Source organism: Typopeltis vanoorti, chromosome 18 (assembly GCF_054136105.1).
Source record: "Typopeltis vanoorti isolate ZY-2024b chromosome 18, IOZ_Tvanoo_1.0, whole genome shotgun sequence".
Classification (NCBI taxonomy): domain Eukaryota; kingdom Metazoa; phylum Arthropoda; class Arachnida; order Uropygi; family Thelyphonidae; genus Typopeltis; species Typopeltis vanoorti.
In genome coordinates this window covers 1230354-1253080 of record NC_143566.1, presented here as the reverse complement: position 1 = coordinate 1253080, position 22727 = coordinate 1230354, and the positions used below count along the sequence as shown (strand labels likewise).

At 37.7% G+C, this 22727-nt stretch overlaps 1 protein-coding gene across 2 annotated transcripts in view; it reads left to right on the top strand.

The window, feature by feature from the left end:
* CenB1A (Centaurin beta 1A) overlaps positions 1–22727 on the top strand; it is a 627189-nt gene that overhangs the window by 581902 nt on the left and 22560 nt on the right. For both annotated transcript variants that reach the window (XM_090408048.1, XM_090408046.1), the window contains one exon: positions 3042–3097. In XM_090408048.1, coding sequence (XP_090264174.1) covers positions 3042–3097 — 56 coding nt within the window. The remainder of the gene's footprint in view (positions 1–3041; positions 3098–22727) is intronic.

Here is a 22727-nt window from a genome sequence, read left to right as displayed (position 1 = left end):
TCTCCACAGGGTATCTCTTTTTTGGATTTACACATCAAAAGAAAAGAAGACGGTTCCATCGCCACTTCCGTCTTTCGCAAGCCTACATTCTCAGGTCGCTACATTCACAATTCTTCTGCTCATCATCCATCTCAGAAATCTGGCATTATTAAATCACTAGTTTCCAGAGCACACAAATTCTGCTCCACTGAAGAATCTTTAAACCAGGAATTAGAAGTTATCAAAAATACAGCCGTCCTAAATGGATATAATCCCAAAACAACTCAAAAGATCATCAGTCACTTCTGCATACGTCAAACCAGACAGGAAGAAGTGCATAGGATTCCCATACCTTACGTTAAAGGCATCTCAGAACGTCTTTCTAAAATTATGAAGAAATACAATTTTGCCACTGCTTACAAACTTTTCAACCAAATTTACAACTTATTACCTTCTCCTAAGGACAAATTCTCACCCTTGATGTTACCTGGTGTTTATGAGATTCCATGCTCATGCAAATTATCTTACTTTGGACAGACAGGTAGGTCTGTTCAGAAACGCATCTCGGAACATCAAGACCACATTCGTCTTCTTAAACCGCAGAAATCTGGCCTCTCTCAACACAGAATTGAAAATCCAAACCATAGGATCCATTGGGAAAAGGCTAAACTTTTACATAGATCTTTATTTAAACATGAACGTTTATACAAAGAAAGTTCTGAAGCCCTACTACACAGACCAAACCTAAACTGCAACGACGTTCTTACTATTCCTAAAGTATGAGAAATTATCATACAAAACTGTGTTAAATAATTAACGTTTTTTTTTTTTTTGTTTTTTTTTTTGTACTACTTTAGCACGTTATGCACGTTTTCATGAGATTCTATTGTAATCATGCGCCCTAACTGTATGTTATTCCTAATTTTTGTTTAAATACTGTACTGATGATGTCCTAAAATACTTAGGATGAAATATTTACAATTAAATAATTTTCACTGTGGTTTATACGTGTGTTTCTTCTAATTATGATACTATCTTGTGTGGATTAGCATGACTTTGTGAGAGGCAAGTCCTGCTTTAGTAAATTACTCATTTATAACAGTGACAGTTGAATTGGAAGGGAAATATCTGCGTCATGATACTGCTTGTCTTTGCAAAAGTATTTCACCGAATACCAAATGGAAAACTATTACAAAAGTTTTTTGAGGTCTTTTAAGGTTACACGATGGCCAGCATTCATAGTGAAGAATTTATGGAGACACAACGTACATGATAGAAATTATCCTGGCTGGCTCATCTATATTTTATTTCTAACACGTGTACAACACTCGTGTTGTACATAAATTCTTCACTATGAATGTATTACAAAAGTTGGAGAAAATGGGAATGAATATGAAGCTGGTCACATGGATTTGGGAAAAGGGATTGACTGACAAACACCAGAGAGTGATATATAATGGAATAGAAACTGGAGAATGAGGAAGCCTCTGTACCAAGGCCAATATTGTTTAATTTGTATACTAATATTGGAATCATTTGATGGAGAGTATTCAGTTGTGTGTGTCTGATGATGCAAAACTGGGAAGAATAATACTTAATAAAGGTGGTGTATAGATCCTGCAGGGTTATTTAAATAAATTGGCATTGTGAACATAGGATAATAGTTGTCAATTTAATGTTACAAAATAGAAGTGTCTGCACTTTGGAGTGAAAAGATTACGTACAGTGTACGTGCTACATTGATGGTAGAATTGTAGGAGATTGAGCTGGCCAAAAGAGTTGATAGTGGTCAGATTGTTGATGTTCAGAGAGCATATTGCAAAAGTTTGCAAAATAACTCAAAGAATTACTTGGATGTATGTTGTGGATCACAATGATAAGTAGACATATGAACAATGTGATCTATAACATACATCCAAATAATTCTTTGAACTATTTTGCTAACTTTTTCAGTATGCCCTATGCATGTAAACAGTCTGTCCACCATCGATTACCCCTCTCTACAAACTGTGATATGGCTGTATCTTGACTATTATTTACAGATTTAGTCACTTGGGCTTTCTTGAGGATGAAAAGGTGGTGATGACGAGGACCCAGAAATGAGCTACTGAAATGGTGACAGGTATGTGGAATTCTCCTATGAGGAGAGACTGAAGGTGTGTGGATTGTAAAGTTTGTTTGACAGTCAGAAAATAGGGTGCATGATAGAAACTTATAGGTTAAAAGAATTTTATAAGATTGATACAAAAGAATTGTTGCAATGCATGATGAGTAATAAGAAGACTAGTGGTCACACCTGGAAGTTTTGCAAAAGTGCAATGTTATTATTCCTCTTTATAAGACTGATAATGACCATATATGGAATACTGCACAGATTTGTTCATCTGTGTTTCTTGGAATGTAGAAATGGTGAGAGAACATGTAGTCAGTGTTGGAAGTTTTCCACTTGATTATACTAGAAATTAAAGATGCCAAGAAGTTATATTCTTGGTTTTATCATTTATCCAAGTGTAAGCAAGCAAAGTTTGCACCTGAAGGATTTTCAGGACTGGGTAACTCATATATAGAAACTAATGACTTCACATCACTTGCCTTAGTATCCTTACATGTATAATGCTGTGCATTATAGGAAGGATCACTACCTAGACCTTTTCCACCTTAATTGAGGTCTCATCAGTGGGAGCCAGACCCAGAAGTTATATCGCAGTTGAAATAATGAAGTCATATTTCCATATACATGTGGTGATCATGATGGAATATAATAATCATCTGTCATTTTTCTTCCATTCTAGTTTACATATCAATTCATAAATAACATTAGCAATTCACTGTTCTTATTATATTGTATATAAATGGTTTTAATAATAATCATCAGTAATTTTAGTTTTGTTATAAAGAAATATTTTTTTGAGAAGGTATAAAAAATGCATAAAATCTGTTATTTCTTTGTCAGTTATCTTGATGTCTCTTGTAAATTTTGAAAACTTTGCTGCAATTTTCCATTTTAAATCCTCTGTTTTGTCTATGTTTTAAGAATCCTCTTTTGAATTCATTGTTTTCAGACTTCGTCTCGCAAGATTGAATGAAGAAATGAGAAGAGATGAATTTGGTAATCCAGGTACCTACCATTTAAACATTTGAGATTTTAATCTTTAGAATAAAAGAAAATTATTATATAAATTAAGGGGATATTTAATCCCACATTATTTCAAAGCCGAATATATATATATATATATATATATATATATATATATATATATATATATATATATATATATTCGGCTTCTACATATATATGTAGAAAGTTCTACATCTTTCTCTCATCCTGAGATTTTTATTTAATAAGGTCAAAGCATCTTGTGGCAACTTGTATAGGTAAAATTTATAAGCTCTGCATTACTTCAACCTTGGCATCTCTGGGTCTGGCTCCCACTGACGAGACCACAATAAAGGTCAAAACCGGTCTGGCTAGTGGCCCTTTCATTTAATGCCATAGCATCATACATCTCTGCAAGGGGGATGTGCTTTGCTTTAGAGGAGATACTCAGGGAAAGTGATCAGAACTTACTCCACCTTTACCACAAGTTGCCTCAGACCTGAACATAGTTCAGGCACAAACTTGACTTACTTGTCTGTTTGCTTACTTGGGAAAAAGGATTAAAACCAAGTTTATAAAATTGCTTGGTGTATATATATATATATATATATATATACTGTAGTAGCAGAGCTTTTAATATTTCATAGTAAGCTGCAGAAACGTTTGGTTTAATTGGGAATTACATAATGAAAAGCTGATTTACATGTGATATCTCATTTCCAATTGATGTGTAAGGAAACTCTTAAGTGGTGGATAAATTTAGGTGTGTTTTGTTTGTTTGTTTGTGTATGTGTGTGTGAGAGAGAGACCCTCCTACAAAAGGTTGCCAACCTATATTGCATTAGTAGGATAAGGTTAATTTTAATATTTTTTTATTTTTATATAGTCCTGTAATCCTGCTCTGGAGACCAAACATGAAACTTCTGATATTTTAAAGATACCAAGCAATTTTAAACCTGGTTTTACTCCATTTTTTCCAAGTAAGCAAACAGACAAAATGTCAAGTTTGCACCTGCAATTTATGCAAGACTAGCTGATCCCACAGGTAGTGCAAGACCAAGGCAACTCGTGGTAAAGGTGGAGCAAGCCCTGATCACTAATCTTAATATTTACCCTTAATGCCAAAACACATCTCCAAGAAGGGGATGTATGATGTTTTGTATTAAAGGCAAGGGGCCACTACCCAGACCGGTTTCGACCTTTATTGAGGTCTCATCAGTGGGAGCCAGGCTAGAAATACCAAGATTTAGTAATGCAGAGCTTGTAAGTATTTTACCAAAACATTTTACCAAAACAAGTTACCATATGGTAACTTGTTTTGGTATATAACTTTATTAAATAAAAATCTCAGGAGGAGATATAGATGTAGAAAGTATTTTTAACATCATACATCCCCTTCTTGGAGATGTGTTTTGGCATTAAGGGTAAATATTAAGATTAGTGATCAGAGCTTGCTCCACCTTTACCACGAGTTGCCTTGGTCTTGCACTACCTGTGGGATCAGCTAGTCTTACATAAATTGCAGGCGCAAACTTGACATTTTGTCTGTTAGCTTACTTGGAAAAAATGGAGTAAAACCAGGTTTAAAATTGCTTGGTATCTTTAACATAACTATACCCAAGTTAAAAATACTTTCTACATGAATCTTCTGAGGCCTCCAGTAAGCAAACCAATGGTCTCTTATCAGGCAATGAAATTCATATCTAATCTGAAGACATTCACCAAACATCTAGGCCAATTGCAAAATTAAAACCTGCAGTCTGTGGATTGAAGAATGGATATGGTACCCACTTTGCCAGCCGGGCCAACATTTAGCAGGAAGGACTAAATTATTTCATCATCATCAAATTCCTGCAAGGGGTGTACAGGATACGATAGTACTACGTGAAAAATTTACATCATTACTAACTTCCCATCTACAATTTTCCTCCAAATCAGTCTGTTAAATGTCAAGACTCCAATATTATCAGGTCTTATGTTTCTGTCTTCTAAGGCACTTTTTACTGTATCAATTCACCTATATCTTGGTCTTCCTCTAGGTCTTTTTCCTGCCAACCTGGCAGAGAATACTTGTTTTGCTAATCTTTCCTCTCCCATTCTGCTTAAGTGACCATACCACCTGAGATTAGCTCTGCTAATGCATTTCTGGATGCTGACAATATCAAGTTCTTTTCTAATATTCTCATTTTTAATATGATAATGCCATTGATGCCATCTGTTCATGCCCCTAATCTTTCTCAGGACTCTCATATGTGCGGTCTCTAGTCTTTGATCAAGTGTTTTTACATCTAACTCAGCTCTCAAATCTGTAAGTTAAAATTGGTTTAAACATTGTCTTCTATACAGCTAATTTAGTGTTTTGGCTAATTTATCTCTTATTCCATATAAATTTATTCATTTGACTTCCTACCATACCAGCTTTGTTGATTCTGTTGTCCATTTCCATATTTAACATAGTCTTCCTCTGGGTCTTCACTAAAAATCGTGCCTAAGTAGCTGAAATGTTTTACTTGTTCTATAGGTTCTCCATGCAGTTGATATTTTCTATGTTACTGCCTATTTTCATTGTCTTTGTCTTTTTAATGCTGACCTTCATACCATATCTATTACAACAGTTATTCAATTTAATCAGGGAATCTTGCAGACGTCTAGCAGATTTATTTAGAAGTATAACATCATCTACATAAAGCAGAGAGCTGAGATTAACATCTCAAATTTCGATATCAGGTTTAATACCACTTTCCTTCATAATATGATCCATATAGATAATGAATAAGAGAGGGGATGATGTACATCCTTGTCTGACACCAGATTTAACATTAATCCATCTTCCTGTACTTCCTTCAATTCTAACTGCTGACTAACAACTCAAATAAAGACTAAGTATTGCTTGATATAATGCCTCATTAGCACCATATAACAAGAGAGAAGCATTTGGAATAGCTTCTCTCTTGGCACCTTGTCATATGCCTTTTACAGATCTACACAACTTAAATACAGATCTTTGTTATGTTTCCATGATTTCTCAACTATCTGTTGTAAAGTGAAAATCTGATCTTGACAGCCTGTATTTGGCCTAAATCCAGCTTCTCTTCCACAATCCTTCTCAACCGTTTCTCAAGTATACTTCATATATCTTACCAGGAACACTCAGTAATGAAATGTCTCTGTAATTCTCACATTAAGTTTTATTTTCCTTTTTATATATGGGTACTATGAGAGCTCTACTCCAATCATCTGGAATTCATCACTCTGTCCAGACCTTCTGAACTATGCAATGCAGTCACTGTATGACTTTTATACCTCCATACTTGAACATTTCTGGTCGAATATCATCTACTCCTGCTGCTTTTCTGCATTTGAGGCTTTTGATGGCTTTTTCTACTTCAAGTATGGATATGTATTCCTGACTGCATGCCTGGTCAGTGTTTTTTACCACTGTGCTGTCATCACTGCTTGTTTCATTTAGCAGTTTTTCAAAGTAATTACTCCATACTTCAAGGATATCTTTTTTTCTCCTGTTTTCATATCATCTTTATCATCTCAAATTTCTTTTACAGCATTCTTTCCTCCATTTCTGAGCTTCTTCAACAACCTCCAGAATATTTTGCCACCTTCTTGATATTTATTTTCTATATTCTTGCCAAAGTTCTCCCATGACTTTTGTTCAGCCAGTTTTACAGTGTTTAGCTTTCTTATATTTGTCCCAATATTCTCTAAGAGCACAAGCTAACTTATTTGCCAGGAACTTGTGATATACTTTCTTCTTTTCCTTCACTGCCTCTTTAACTTCCTGTGTCCACCATGGAGTTCTGATTTTTCTATCCTTGCAGACAACCTCACCACATGCCTCTCTGGCTGAATCAATCAGTGTTTTCTTCAGGGCTTGCCACTGAATCCCCAAGGTCTGGTTCCTACTCTCAAACTCTTTCATTTTTTTCATGAATAATATTTGTATATTTTAGTCTACAGTTCACATCTGAGAGCTGCTCAACTTTTATTTGCTTTAAAACTTTTTTATATGTTCTTCTTTTCAAAATGAAATTCAATTTTATCCTGCTCAAGACTAAATGGTGATCACTTGCAATTTCAAATCCTCTGTACACTCTGGTGTCCTGCACCAGTGGGAAAACATCACTATCAACAATAACATGGTCAATGAGACTTTTCTTATTCCTTGCCTCTTCTCTCCATGTGAATTTGTGCACATTTTTATGTTGGAACATTGTGTTAGTAATAACCAGTCCATGTCCTGAGCAGAAATCCAACAGGTATTTGCTATTATTATTAGCTTTGCTCTTTTCTCCAAATTTTCACAAAATATTTTTGTATGTCTGGCAATCATTTTGTACTTTGCTATTTAGATCCCCAACAGGTACCAATTTTTCATTGTGTCAGTTGCTTTCTTTAAAGCCTCAAAAAATTCCTCCACTTCTACCTGAGTAGCAGCTTCTGTGGGACTATAGGCACAAATAAGTCTCATGTCTAGTTCCCCGTTCTGATATTTGCTCACATCAATCAACTTGATATTACCTGCCATTCAAGAAGATTAGCCTCGTATTTAATGTTGAATACTATGGCTGCTCCTTCTTTTCCTTGATTGTCATTGCCTGAATATAACATTTTATATTTATTGCTCAGAAAGACATCACCAGTTTTTGTCTTTATTGTTTCAGTCACCCCTATTATTGATAAGTACCGATCTGGTACTTATCCAGTTCCTCAGCTAGCTCCATTTCTTTGCCATTCAGACTTCTTATGTTGATAGTACCGATCTTGAACTCTGATAATGTTGAGTTGGGGTAAGTTTTAGAATTTGTTCCAGTAGCTGACTTTTCGCTGTTTGCCCTGGTTCCCAATTAAACAACGGGGGGGGGGGCCTTGTTTAACTGGGCGACACCCCAGCTGGCATGAAATTCTGTCGTGTTCATCATTTGAAATTTTGCTTTAAGCCAATAAGAATATTATTTGTTCGGCTAAATTCCAAATTGCTAGCCCATCCTCGTCCATTCATTATCCAGGTAGATATCTAACAGGGTGCACCACGAGAAGGTGAGGATTGGAGATTAGGTTAGAAGCTCTGGTCAGTTCACATTCCTTTGAAGGCTATGTGGAGGTCTCTTCTCAGTTATATAGCTTTGACCCTTAAGTATCCCCAGACTAAATTATTTGAAGTCTTGAAAAGGATTTTAAGGAAAGATAAAAAAAAAAAAAATGGTCGGATTAGATAAAGAGATGCAAAGACTTTGCAGATTTATTGTTGTCTTCTTGTAGCCCTAGTGATAGCACTTTTGCTTCTCCAAATTCCAGTCGAAGGCTAAATTTTGAACATTTTGGTCCTCATTGAGGTAGGATAGTGATATTCTGTAGACTGAATTTTCATTTAGAGATAATAATCCATTTGTTAAGGCTTACGTTCTGGGAGGACATCATAATGGAAGTTTAATGGAGTGCTGACAGTAATAAAAAAAAGGATTAAAAACTAATTTTCATTCTTCCAATATTTCATCTCAGTCACTGTGCCATCTTCAGGCAGTACAAAGGCAACTTGCACACATATTGCTGACATTTGAAGGTGTTCTGGATTCCATAATATTATTGGGCATGATCTTGTGTATGCTGAAGAGTGAAAATCATATAGGTTATAGCTAAGATTAGTATTAAGATGGACCAGATTGAGAACAATTTCTGTTGATTCCACAAGTCTTGTCTTCTATCCAGTTCATCTTAGCATATGAAAACATTTTCTCATTTGTTCCAGATCACTGGATGAATGAATTACAGAATCTTCCTCATCATGGCAAGCAGAATTAAGAATGTGATTAGATAATGTGTTGGCTCTAATTTTGCCATGTGTAATGTCACTCGCATGTTCTTCCATACGAAACTGAAATGGATTTCTTTGTGTGACTTAAATAGGATGCATTGCAGTTACACCAAAGACGATAAACTCCTCAATACTTGAGTCCATCATGTTATGGTTTAGGTGAACAGAGCTTGGAAGAAGAGTGAAAGAAATGCAGATTTTGAATTTCTTTAGAATTTTAGCTAACGTTGGTGAAAGGATAGCCATTTTTCTAAAAGGTTGTAAGAAGAAACTATAGTTCTTTGGTGATCTCTTCTTCTTCACAGAAAAGATTGAACATGTTTACTCAAAGTAGAAATGATGCCAAGCTTTTGGGGTGGATAATGATGTGATTTTGCATGTAGGCATCTGTTAGTATGTGTGGGTTTTCTATAAATAGAGATCTTCAGTTTTTCTGACACAAGTAAGTTTTACATCCAGGAATGGGAGAGAACTGTTAATTTCCAATTAACAGTTGTGAAAGTGGTGAAAGGATAGCCATTTTTCTAAAAGGTTGTAAGAAGAAACTATAGTTCTTTGGTGATCTCTTCTTCTTCACTGAGAAAAGATTGAACATGTTTACTCAAAGTAGAAATGATGTCAAGCTTTTGGAGTGGATAATGATGTGATTTTGCATGTAGGCATCTGTTAGTATGTGTGGGTTTTCTATAAATAGAGATCTTCAGTTTTTCTGACACGAGTAAGTTTTACATCCAGGAATTTTCCAATTCCAAGATAAATTGTATTCTTGTGTGTTGATTGTTGAGATGGTTCAGAAATGACTTTCAAGAATCTGGTCCATGACTCTAAATAAAGAAAACATCATCATCAAGAACTTGATAAGACCTTCCTTAGACTATTGTGCACAGGTCTGGTCTCTGGTTTCTGTTGTGATTCTGATACAGTAAAGAGAGTACAAAGGAGTGTTAAAAATGATATCAGGATTGTGGAATACTGATTATGAAGACAGATTTTAGAATTTGTAGACTGCAGACACTAGCAAACAGGAGAAAGAAGGGCGATATGATTGAGACTTACAAACTTCTGAAAGGGACATATAGGATTTCTGTTGATGGAATTTTTCATTTTATGGAGGATGAGGAAGGACAAAAGGGCATCCTTCGAAGCTGAGAATGAATGCCACTAAGAAGGTGGTGAAGGCTAGATTTTCCTCTCATAGAGTGGTGTGCGATTGAAATGGACTGCCATTGGATGTTGTGTGTGAATGAATTCAAGAATAACTATGATAGCTAGTGCATGTAGTATGTGGCGTCCTCCGATGAGTCCCTGACTCCCAGGAGGTCTTTCTTAATAATAATAATATACCTCTTCAGTAACCTTAGCTTTAATGAGAAGGAATTGATTGCTTTTTCCTCAAAGCTTTCTAAATATAGGAGATAATGGATTGCCATGGCCAAGCCAAAGTTCTGTTTGTAAATATTATTTTTAAAAAGAAAATAACCAGAATTTATGCAGTGGGTCAGGAGTAGCATAACTTTTATTATTATTATTATTAGGAGAGATAATAATAATTATCTCTCCTAATAATAATAGGAGGGAGTCAGGAACTCGTCAAGGGAGGCCATACTAATCGCCAGCTTACATACACTGCTTGCACACACAACATCCAATGGCAATCCCTTCCTATGAGAGAAAAATCTAGAATTCACTCACTTCTTAGTGGCATTCACTCTCAGCTTCCAAAGATGCCCTCTTGTCTTTTACCCATCCTCCATAAAATAAAAATTCCATCAACTGAAATGCAGTATGAGCCATTCAAAATTTTGTAAGTCTCAGTCATATCATGCCCCTTTCTCCTGTTTGCTAGTGTCTGCAGTCTACAAATTTTCAGTCTGTCTTCATAATCAGTATCCCACAATCCTGATATCATTTTCGACACTCCCCTTTGCACTCTCTCCACTGCAGAATCACAACAGAAACCAGGACACCAGACCTGTGCACAATAGTTCAAGGAAGATCTTATCAAGGCCTTGTAAAGTGGCAAAATGACTTGCTTATCTTTACATGTTGTTATGAACTCCTTTTTTGTCTTAATTTATTTATTTGCTTATATTTTCTATTTGATTATATAGATGTCTATGGTACTTTTGCTGCTTAGATTGTCACGTGCACGAATTAAATTAACAAAGGGATTGTCTCTGAGTAGAACCAATTCCTTAGTTGCAAAAGTCTGGGGTCCTGGGAAAATCTATTTGTTCCGCTGTGCCACCGAGGGCCTTTAGATTAGAAAACTTCTCAGTCAAGAAGTGAACTCTCAGACAGGCATTTGATCAATCATTCTACACATATACCTAGTTTCCAAATATCAATACCTTCTATATTTAACCTTGTTTGCAGTCATGGTCTTAACTAAACAATTAACTTCCGCTTAGGTCCGAAATTTTATGAGTGGTGCATTGGATTCATTAAACCAGGCAACTAATTAGGTAAAAGTACAAGGTTTTATTAATAAATTCATATTTTACACTTTAGCAAAATATTTACACTTAATTAAGATAACGTATTCTGATATTAGAGAAATTAACATGTAACAAACTGTAATCTATATATGACCTTATCTAGAAACAATATTATTAAGCTTTAGTAGTTTGCCCTTTCAATTCCTTTATCTACAATTTCCTTCAGGCATTAGTTTAATTATCTGTGCATATGGTTATGCTATAACATCAAACATAATTAACATTCACAACATACACTGAAACACATTACTAGATCTGAAGCATTCGTCTATTTGAATATATATTACAGTCCTGCCCTTAATTTAACTAGAGTTCTATTAAAGAATGTCCTTGGACTCTAACACAACAATTCTTCTTTCCATACAAAAAAATAACTAAAGGTTTCTACTTTACCAGATCCGTAAAGGTATAACGATCTTTCCTCTCTGGTGTAGATGGGAATAGTTCAGCCTAGGTTGGTCCACATGGTACTGCACATCGATCAGTTTAAACAGACTTTCTCGGCACACTTACCTCTAATTCTCCGTCTGTACACTGCTGCATTGAACCTTTCATCTGGTCGTCATCGTGAATGACTCCAGTAGCGACCCTTGAATGACGGGCTCCTATGTCGAACCTGCCAGCGAGAACGACAGCAAGAGAGCATTTCTGGGGGATTCCAGCTCTTTTATATTCACCTCTAATGGCACCCTTTTTGCTTCACGTATTTCCACACGGTACTGAATTCTTTTGCGCACGGGTCTTGCCTTCTCTCGTAGCGTCTTCCGAGAACCCCCGCTTGCACTCCTTGCATACGTGACTGCTTGAGGCTATTTCGCTAATCCTATGTCTGGCTCACAAACTTTTGAACTTGTATTACTACTTGGTTACACATAATTTACAAAACTTTCTTCCATTGCTAATATACAAAATTAGGTAGTAATTTCATATAGTAATAGTAATTTCTTCCATTGCTAACATACAAAGTTGGGTAGTAATTTAATATGTACATACTGTGGTACCTTGAGATACGAGTATAATTCATTCCATGACCGAGCTCGTAAGTCAAAATGCTCATATCTGAAATCAGTTTTCCCCATTGAAATTAATTAAAATGAGATTAATTCGTACCAGCCCCCCAAAAAACCACTCCAATTTTTTTATAATAATGTATTTATAATGAACAAATATTGTATACAAACAAAATAAAACCAAATACTGTACATACATACATACACATAAAAGAGAATCTAAAGAAATAAACAGATGTTGGCGAGCTGATTAGCATATGGCATTAATTTTTTCTTTCATTTCACTTTTTGCTTAACTTAATTTTCTTCTTCACTAGTTTTTTTCTTTTTTGCCACACTTTCGTCACTTTCATTCGCAGGGCGTTTCAATAGAAACCTGTCCAAGGAGCTTTGTTTCTTCCTCCCTTTTAGAATATTTCTGAAATGAGTTAGGCAAGTGTTAGACAAGAAGGGCTTGCAGGGGTAAGTCATTGACCTTGAGGTATTCCTTAACGGAAGGACCAAAGACAAAGTTGACCCACTGCACAAAAAACTGCCTGGTGACCCACGCCTTTGGGTTTGCCCTCCACATAATGTGCAGTTTTTCTTTTAAAACCTTATGTGTCTTGAAGGCTCTGGGGTTTTCTGAGTGGTATATGAGCAGCGGCTTGATCTTGCAGTCGCCACTCGCATTTGCACACAGTGCGAGGGTCAACCTATCCTTCATGGACTTGTGACCTGGCATCTTCTTTTCTTCTGCCGTTATGTAAGTTTTGCTTGGCATCTTCTTCCAGAAGAGCCCTCTCGTCACAGTTGAAAACTTGTTGGGGGATGTATCCTTTGGCTTTGATCAATTCAGCAAAGGTTTTTTACAAATTGCTCAACTGCCTTAGAATCAGAGCTCGCTGCCTCACCATGCCTGACAACGGAGTGAATGGCGGTCCTTTTTCGGAAATTTTCGAACCACCCATGACTGGCTTTGAACTGCTCTTGTGAAACTTCCTGTGCTGAAGTATCTGGGGTCTGCTGCAGCAAATCTGCGTAAATGGCTCGTGCCTTCTCGCAAATTATAGTCTCTGTCACAGCATCCCCTGCGAGCTGCTTCCCTGTCAACCAAAAAATCAGCAGGTTCTCCATCTTTTCATGGACAGAGTTGCGTAGCTTTGAAATAATTTTAACGCCCTTAGCTGGAGTTATAGCCTTTATCGAGTCCTTCTGCTTCAGAATAGTACATTTCGTAGAAGTAGTGCAATCGTACTGCTTTGCCAAGTCTATTACTCTTATGCCTTGCTCATGTTCGTCTATTACTCTTATGCCTTGCTCATGCTCGTCTATTATCTCACGCTTTAATTCCATGGATATCACCTTTTTCCTTTTCTCACCACTGTTCTTTACACTCACCTTCTTTGGACACATGGTTATACGAAAAAAATTAGTTACATAACTGTACATGCAAAAAAAACACAAAATTAAAACTCAACACGACAGAAATGCTTCTGCGGTGAGGTAAACATGTGAATTGAATAACGCGCAAGACTCGGGAATCTGAGCAGAGTGGTGGTTGTGACGTCACCGAAGCAGGCTCGTATCTCAAATTCTGGCTCGTAACTCAAGGCAAAAAATCGACCTAGTGACGGCTCGTATCTCAAAAAACTTTTATGTTGGGGCACTCGTATCTAGAACATGAAAAAAGTTTTTGGGAAAAACATTACAGCATTTTAAGTTATTCAAATTTTTACCTAGAGACAAGCATATTCCTTTTGTGTTTTAAACTTGTTAAATCCCGAATGAGATAGTTCTTAGTGAAATATCTTCATTCAAGATTTAACAAGTGTTTCCCCTTTCTATTAAAATTTTTCCCAAAAATTTTTTTCATGTTCCCCCTTACAAACTCTGGGGATGGGTTGTTCTTTGCCATTTCGTTTGGGTCTTAAGTTGTACCTAGTTTGTCCCAACTCTCTAGTTTCATTGCTAGTCAAGCATCCCTCTCCTCTCCTACTAGCTGGTGTTTGCTCATTCATGTGATCTGTGCTAGTGTGACCTCTATATCAGTTGTAGTTAGAGCAATGGTCATCCGAGGTTGGATGTCCTTCTTGGCTATTACTCCTCCTCCACCGATAGGTTGTGGACTTCATACCATCATTACTCCTTCGGTAATTGATCACTATACGAGAGGTCCCTTTTCTACCTCACATGCTTTCCAACGAGTCCCCTTGACACACTAATCTGTCTGATCTGTTTTTGTATAACTTCATCCTGTTCAAGTGCACAATTAATATCTTCCCTCGGCTTGTCCCTTCCTTTATTTTGAAGGTCACCGGAGATAATTTTTCAAGGATTTCATAGGGTCCGGCAGCACTCCTTCCTAATTTTCCTCCTCTTTTATGGACTGAGTTTTGTTCCAGCAAGACAATATACCTGGTTTCAATCCCTTATACTTTCTCAACTTGTTAGCATACGTCCTTGCCCGTTGTGTACAGGTTTTGCTGGATTCGACTACCATATGATGTGCCACCTTATTCTCCAAGACTATACTGTTTAAATAGTCATTGATGTCAGGGAACCCAATACTTACCCGTGAGCTCTTAAATTAATTGGGGGAAAAGAGGCTCAAACCCATAGAGTACAACAGCAGGGACTTCCTTAATGGCAGTATGTAGAGCAGTTCTACAGGCAAACAAGATGCGCAACAAATAGGCATTCTAGTTTAATATTTGGCTGTCTACCAGTTTGGAGAGGGTATGTTTCAACGTTCTGTTCATCCTGTCGCACATTCCATTTCCCAGGGAGTGGTGAATAACTTCTTTATTTGCAATAACTTACACAGCTGTACCATGACTTCAGCTGAGTTAGAGCCTTGGTCTGAGAGAAGGTTTGAGGCATTCCATACCTGGAAATAATGAGTTTAAAAACCTTATTGGTCACAGTTCTTGCAGTTTGATCCTTAATGGCCATGGCTTCTGGATATCCCGAGAACATGTCTATAATTACCAATGTGTATCTATTGCCCTTTGAGGTGGTAGGAAGCAGGCCTACAATGGCAGGAGGACACATATGATTCAACATCCTCCCTCATGCCCTTCCATATATACCTATCCCGCACTCTCTTCCACGTCCTATAGAACCTTTGGTGACCCGCTAGGTCCGAGTAATGAAACGTGTGGAGCACCCAAGGAATCATGACTCTCGGAAGTAGGCTCTTGTCCTTCCACCTCCCCGTAATGTCTTGCTTCAACAGCAAAAGACTGTCCTTGTCTATAAGCAAGGTGTTATGGAATGACTGCTTGTCTGTGAGTTTCTCCCCCCCCCTTCAACACCTTTTGATACACTCCCCAACATTGGATCTATTTTCTGTTCTTCTATTATACATGGTTTTTTTTCCCAGACTTGGAGTTGGGGTGTGTGTGTGTGGGGGGGGTTCCCTTCTAGTCTTTCGGCTCTACAAATGGAGTTGATGATTTCTCCCTCTGTGCTAACACTCTCTTCTGGCTCAGTGTCCAGGGATCTCGACAGATAATCTACTACTACATTGGTTTTTCCAGGAATGTAGTTCACTTCTATGTTGAACTCCTGCATTTCTACAGCCCAACGTATAATCCTCTGATTCTTGTCCTTCATGGATGAAATGAATGACAGAGGCTTGTGGTCCGAACGTAGGATTATCTGTTGCCCCAATAGCATGTATCCGAATTTTCTAAGGGCATAGACAATGGCTAGCACTTCCTTTTCAATCATGGAATAGTTTCTTTTGGATGAGGAGAGCTTCCTGCTGATGACAGCGATGGGTTTAAAATCCTCCCCTTCCTTTTGCTCTACTACAGAGGCAATTGTGTCATTGGAGGCATCCACCGAGAGGTAAAAGGTCTTTCCAAGCCTTGGATAGGTCAGAACAGGCGATCTGGCCAACGCCAAGTTTAGCAGTTGATAGGCACGCTGTTGTTCCTCCCTCTTCTTCGTCAGCTTCACTATGGCTCCATCAATTTGGAACATTCAGGAATGAACTTCCTGTAGAAGTTAATCATGCCTAAATATCTCCGGACCTGCCTCACAGTGGTGGGGATTTTTGCCTTCAATATGGCTGTTAGATTAGTTTTGGTAGGAATTATTCCAGCTTCATTCACTATGTGGCCTAGGTACTCCACGTCCCTGAGAAAAAATTGGCACTTCGAGCATTTCAGGAAAAGTCAGGCCCTGCTCAATTTATCCATAACACCCATCAATATTTCCCTGTGCTTCTTAATACCAGATGAGTAGACTAGTAGATCATCCTGGAAGCATATGACCCCTTTTCCTAACATGTCAGAAAGGATAGAGTTCATTTGGCACTGAAAACTCATGGCTGAGTTTCTGGCTTCTTGGGGAAGTCGGCACAGTTGATACTTTTGCCATCTCATAGTGGAGGCAAAGTACTTTCTGTCCTCCTTCCTAAGGGTAATCTGGAAGTTGCCAGAGTTCAGGTCTAATTTAGAAAAATATTTAGCTCCTTCCAGGCCAATCAACAAGTCCTCGATCTTGCATACTGGGAAATCAGTAGGTTTGGTGACTTTGTTCACCTCTCGCAAGTCCAGAACAAACCTCAAGCCATCATTCGGTTTCTCCACTAGGATGAATGGACTGTTCCATTCAGAATTAGATCTTTCAATGATGCCCACCCTCTCATATTCTTGCAACAACTTCAGTAGTTTGTCCATATGTTTGAGGGGGTGTTTGATACTGTTTGACATATACAGGAAGATTCGATGTGATCTGGACAGTATGATTGACCTTGTTAGTGTAGGATGAGGAGCTGATCCCTTCTGTAAATACATTGGGATAGAGATGAAATGCTAACTTAAAGAAGTCCCTGATTTCAGTCATTTCCTGCTCTGAACTCGACAAACTAATGGCATCTTGTAGTAGCTTACTTCTCCACTCAGTCGAGTCTCCTTCTGAACCTATCAATTCAATCTCCATGGCTTCACTCATTTTCCATTCATGTTCTGCCCTAAACTCTGGTTGGAATTTCCTTCCACATAGTGATAGCATTCCACTATTAAAGTCACACATAAATTGATGTCTGTTTAGGAAATTAGGCCTAGTATGACTTGATTGCTTGTGTCTGCAAGCTTAGGGGAGGACCAGCATCTCATGCGAGAGATTCACTGGGAAGCATGGTATGGAGATTTTAACTTTAACTTTCGATACCGAGAGGAGCTCAACCTTTGCAATTCCCATGATTTTTACAGGCCTATGCAATTCAGTGAAGCTATCAGGAGCCATGGTTTAGAATTCCTTTACTAATGATATAGGAATCACAGACACATGGGCCCCAGTATCAAACAGGAAATTGCATGGGACCTCTTTAACAAAACCCTCTACCAGGGACAGAGGCATTCTACCCTGTATTTCTGCCACCGCTACACTTTGCATTCTGTACGTTTTGATTGTATGTGAATCATCCCCCACCAACTGACTTACTGGTGAGAGCAACTAGGTTTCCCCTTTTCACATTTTTATCAATAAGATCAGTAGTTCCTAATCCTGTTCCTTGTTCATTATGTTCCGAGGGATAGACTTCTCTCCCCTTTATGCATTCATAATAATCTATTTCTTCTGATTCTCTTCTCACCGAGCAATGCTGTGCTGGTGATCGAATGATCTCAGGTAATCCGATTCCTTATCAATATTAGATCTGCGTTCACATCTAACATGGAGGGGAATCTGTGCATCCGACCCTTCCAGTAGTTGAAGCCTTAGAGAAGAGGCGTGAGCCATCTCTTCCAACACTGTCTCTCTCTCTCTCTCTCTGGCTAATTTGTAGCATCCATCCAAGTTCTTCGTGTTTTTCTTATAGATTACCTCTCACAATTCATTGCACAGACCAGACCTAAATTGTTGAAAGGCTATCCACTCAGTGGGGGTCCTTTCCTCCGTGGATTCTCTCATAGATCGGGTGACAGATTGTCTCTGAGTACAGCCAATTTTTTAGTTGCTAAAGTCTGGAGTTACCTCCTCTTATGGTCCTGGGAAAATTTATTTGTTCCGCTGTGCCACCCAGGGTCCTTAGATTGGAAAACTTCCCAGTCAAGGAGTAAACTCTCAGACAGGCACTTGATCAATCATTCTACACATATACCTAGTTTCCAAATATCAATACCTTCTGTATTTAACCTTGTTTGCAGTCATGGTCTTAACTAAACAATTAACTTCCGCTTAGGTCCGAAATTTTATGAGTGGTGCATTGGATTCATTAAACCAGGCAACTAATTAGGTAAAAGTAAAAGGGTTTATTAATAAATTCATATTATACACTTTAGCAAAATATTTACGCTTAATTAAGATAACGTATTCCGATATTAGAGAAATTAACATGTAGCAAACTGTAATCTATACAGTAAGATCTTATCTAGAAACAACATTATTAAACTTTAGTAGTTTGCCCTTGCAATTCCTTTATCTACAATTTCCTTCAAGCATTAGTTTAATTAGTTTAATTTAATTACATAATCTATTGACTTGGATCAGGGGATGGTTAACAGACAGATATCAAAAAGTGGTACACAGTGGGTGTAAATCTGCCAGATTTAAGGAAACCAGTGGTGTACCTCAGGGTTCAGTCCTTGGACCATTATTGTTCAATCTATACATTAATGACATCAAGCAGGGTCTATCATCAGATTTGCAATTGTTTGCTGATGATGCGAAGATAGGCAGGGCAATCAGGGATGCTGCTGAAATTCAGAAATTACAAAATGATTTGAATAGACTGGAAATCTTGGCTAACGAAAATGGCTGTCAGTTTAATGTTAGTAAGTGTAAAGTTATGCATTTTGACGTGGTTAGAGTTCCAGCGGCATATTATATTAGCGGGGTTATGCTACAAGAAACTGAAGAGGCAACGGATCTTGGTGTATTGATGGATAAGAATTTAAAGTTCAAAGGCCACATAGCAAAAGTTGCAAATACAACTTGGAGGATAATTGGTATGTTGAAGCGAATCTTGACATGTAAGGATAAGGAAGTAATTTTGCCTCTTTATAAGGCTTTAATAAGACCACACTTGGATTACTATGCAAAGATTTGGTCTCCTGGGTTCCAAGGGGATAAAGAAGCTGTGGAAAGGGTGCAAAGAAGAGTTACAAAGATTATATCCGAATTATGGGATTTAGATTATGAGGACAGATTGCGAGTATGTGGATTACTGATGCAGATTAACAGGAGAAAGAGGGGTGATATGATTGAGGTCTATAAACTTTTGAATGGTTGTTATAGCATTTCAACAGATGAAATTTTTCATTATATGGAAGGCGGGTAGAGAACACGGAGACATCCATTGAAGTTAAGATTATGCTCAGTCAAGAAAGGGTTAAGAGCTAGGTTTTTCTCCCAGAGAGCAGTCAGTGAGTGCATCTAGTGTGAATGAATTCACGGGTAGGTATGATAGTTGGGTTGGGTAATTTACAACCTCCCTCAATCAGTCCTTGACTCCCTGGAGGTCTTAGATAATAATATTAATTATCTGTGCATATGGTTATGCTATAACACATCAAACATAATTAATATTCACGACATACACTGAAACACATTACTAGATCTGAAGCATTCATCTATTTGAATATATATTACAGTCCTGCCCTTAAATTAACTAGAATTCTATTAAAGAATGTCCTTGGACTCTAACACACAACGATTCTTCTTTCCATACAAAAAAATAACTAAAGGTTTGTACTTTACCAGATCTGTGATTTCATCAAGCTTGTCTCCCAACCTTTAATTTCTTGTCTTCAGCATATTAACTCTTTGTCTGGACTGTTGATTCTCCTGGGCCTGGCTTTGATCTCGGTATAACGATCTTTCCTCTCTGGTGTAGATGGGAATAGTTCAGCCTAGGTTGGTCCACATGGTACTGCACATCGATCAGCTTACACAGACTTTCTCGGCACGCTGACGAAACTGCACTCATTTAGTTCACTACCTGGCTGCTACTTCTCTGTCTGTACACCGCTACGTTGAACCTTTCATCCGCTCGTCATCATGAATAACTCCGGTAGCGACCCTTGAATGATGGGCACTTATGTCGAACCCAAGAGAGAAGAAGAGCAAGAGAGCATTGCTTGGGGATTCCAGCTCTTTTATATTCATCCCTAACGGCACCCTTTTTGCATCACGTATTTCTACATGGTACTGAAATCTTCTGCGCACGGGTCTTGTATTTTCTTGTAGCATCTTCCAAGAACCCCGCGTGCACTGCGTGCTCTGTGCATACGTGACCGCTTGAGGCTATTTCACTAATCCCGGTGTCTTGCTCGTGAACTTTGAACTTGTATTACTACTTGGTTACACATTATTTACAAAAACTTTCTTCCATTGCTAATACACAAAATTAGGTAGTAATTTCATATGTATATACTTGCATTGTCAAAACACGTTACTTCACAGAAATTTAAGTTATTCATATTTTTACCTAGATACAAGCATATTCTTTTTGTCCTTTAAACTTGTTGAATCCTGAATGAGATAGTTCTTAGTGAAATATCTTCATTCAAGATTTAACAATGTCAAGGTTCATTTCAGAATTGCAATTATTCTCTGAGTTGTATTTACAATTTTTGCTATATGATCCTTGAACTTCAACTTCCTGTCTACTAAAAACTACAAGTTCCTTAGCCAAATCAGTTTCTTGTAGCATAATCACACCAATATAATATGAATCTGATATCTAATCACACCAAAGTGCATATCCTTACGTTTATTAACATTGAGCTGACATCTATTTTCACATGACAACAATTCTAGCTTATTCAAATCATTCTGCATGTAATGGATATCAGCAGCACTCCTGATTTGCCTATCTATGTTTGCATCATCAGCAAATAGCTGTAGGTCAAATGCCAAATCCTTCAAAATGTGATAAATGTACAAATTTGAAAAATAATTGACCAAGAACTGATCCCTGTGTGACACACTTTGAATCTTGCAGATTCACACAACTCACATATACCACTTTTAGATATCTGTCATTCAGCCATCCTCTTATCCATGCCAATAGTTTATAATACAGTCTCATATTCCCAAGTTTATGAGTCTTCCATGATGTATCATGTTATATCCATTCCCCTCATCTAACTCAGTGGTAACATTATTATAGAATGTGAGCAAGTTGAGAAAACATGATCTTCCTTTAGCAAACCAATGCTGTTTGTTGCAAAGTAGAGATTCTCACTCAACCTATTTCTAAATGCAAGTCCTAACCAACTTCTACAAAATATTCTCCACCATCTATTCTCCACCAACTATTTCTAAATGCAAGTCCTAACCAACTTTTACAAAATATTCTCCACCATCCCTGAGATACTGATTTGTCAGTAGTTGGATACACTGGTCTTCACCGTTCTGGTGCAATAGGATTACCATACATTCTTTCCATTTCTGTGGAATCTTTCCTGTTCTGAACTCAAATTATTATTATTATTATTATTCCGGGCAACTCCAAGGAGTCGACAGACTCATCGAGGGAGGCCCTAACATCATGTCAAGAAAAACTATTCGACATTCTCACAGTATCTACCATACCTTGCCTTGAACTCATTCACTGTCATAGCACCCACAACAGGCTCTGGCAGCTTATTCCACTCATTTACCACTCTAAAAGTAAAGAACTCAGCTCTAACACCCTTGCTAACCACTCTTTCCCAGCTTCCATAGGTGTCCTCTAGTTATCCCACCACCAGTCCTGATCTCAAAAATATATTTTGGATTAATCTTATAGAAACCCTTCAGTAATTTAAATGTCTCAATCATATCACACCTTTTCCACCTATCGACCAATTTTTGCAACCCACAAATCTTCAACCTGTTCTCATAAGGTTCAATCCACAGACCTGCTATCATCTTGGTCACTCATCTCTGGATCCTCTCCACCTCCTCCCCATCAAGAAGAAACCCTGGCGCCCATATCTGCGCACAGTAGTCTAGATGGGGTCTTATCAAGGCTCGATAGAGAGGAACAATAACCAGCTTGTCTCTGCTTGTCAACGTATTCTTCAGCAACCAAGTGATTTGATGAGCTGATTTAGCCACTTTTGCAATGTGCCCCTAAACTTCAATTCCCTATCTACCAACACTCCCAAATCCCTGGCCTCATCAATCTCTTGGAGTACGGTTCCACCAATGTGATATACTGCTGCTAATCTTTTCACCCCAAAATGCATAAACTTACACTTTGCCACATTAAATTGACATCCATTTTCCCTAGCCCAGTCCTCCAAACTATCCAAATCATCCTGCAAAATTCTGACATCCTGTGCACTCACAATTGCTCTACCCAACTTTGCATCATCAGCAAACAAGTGAACATT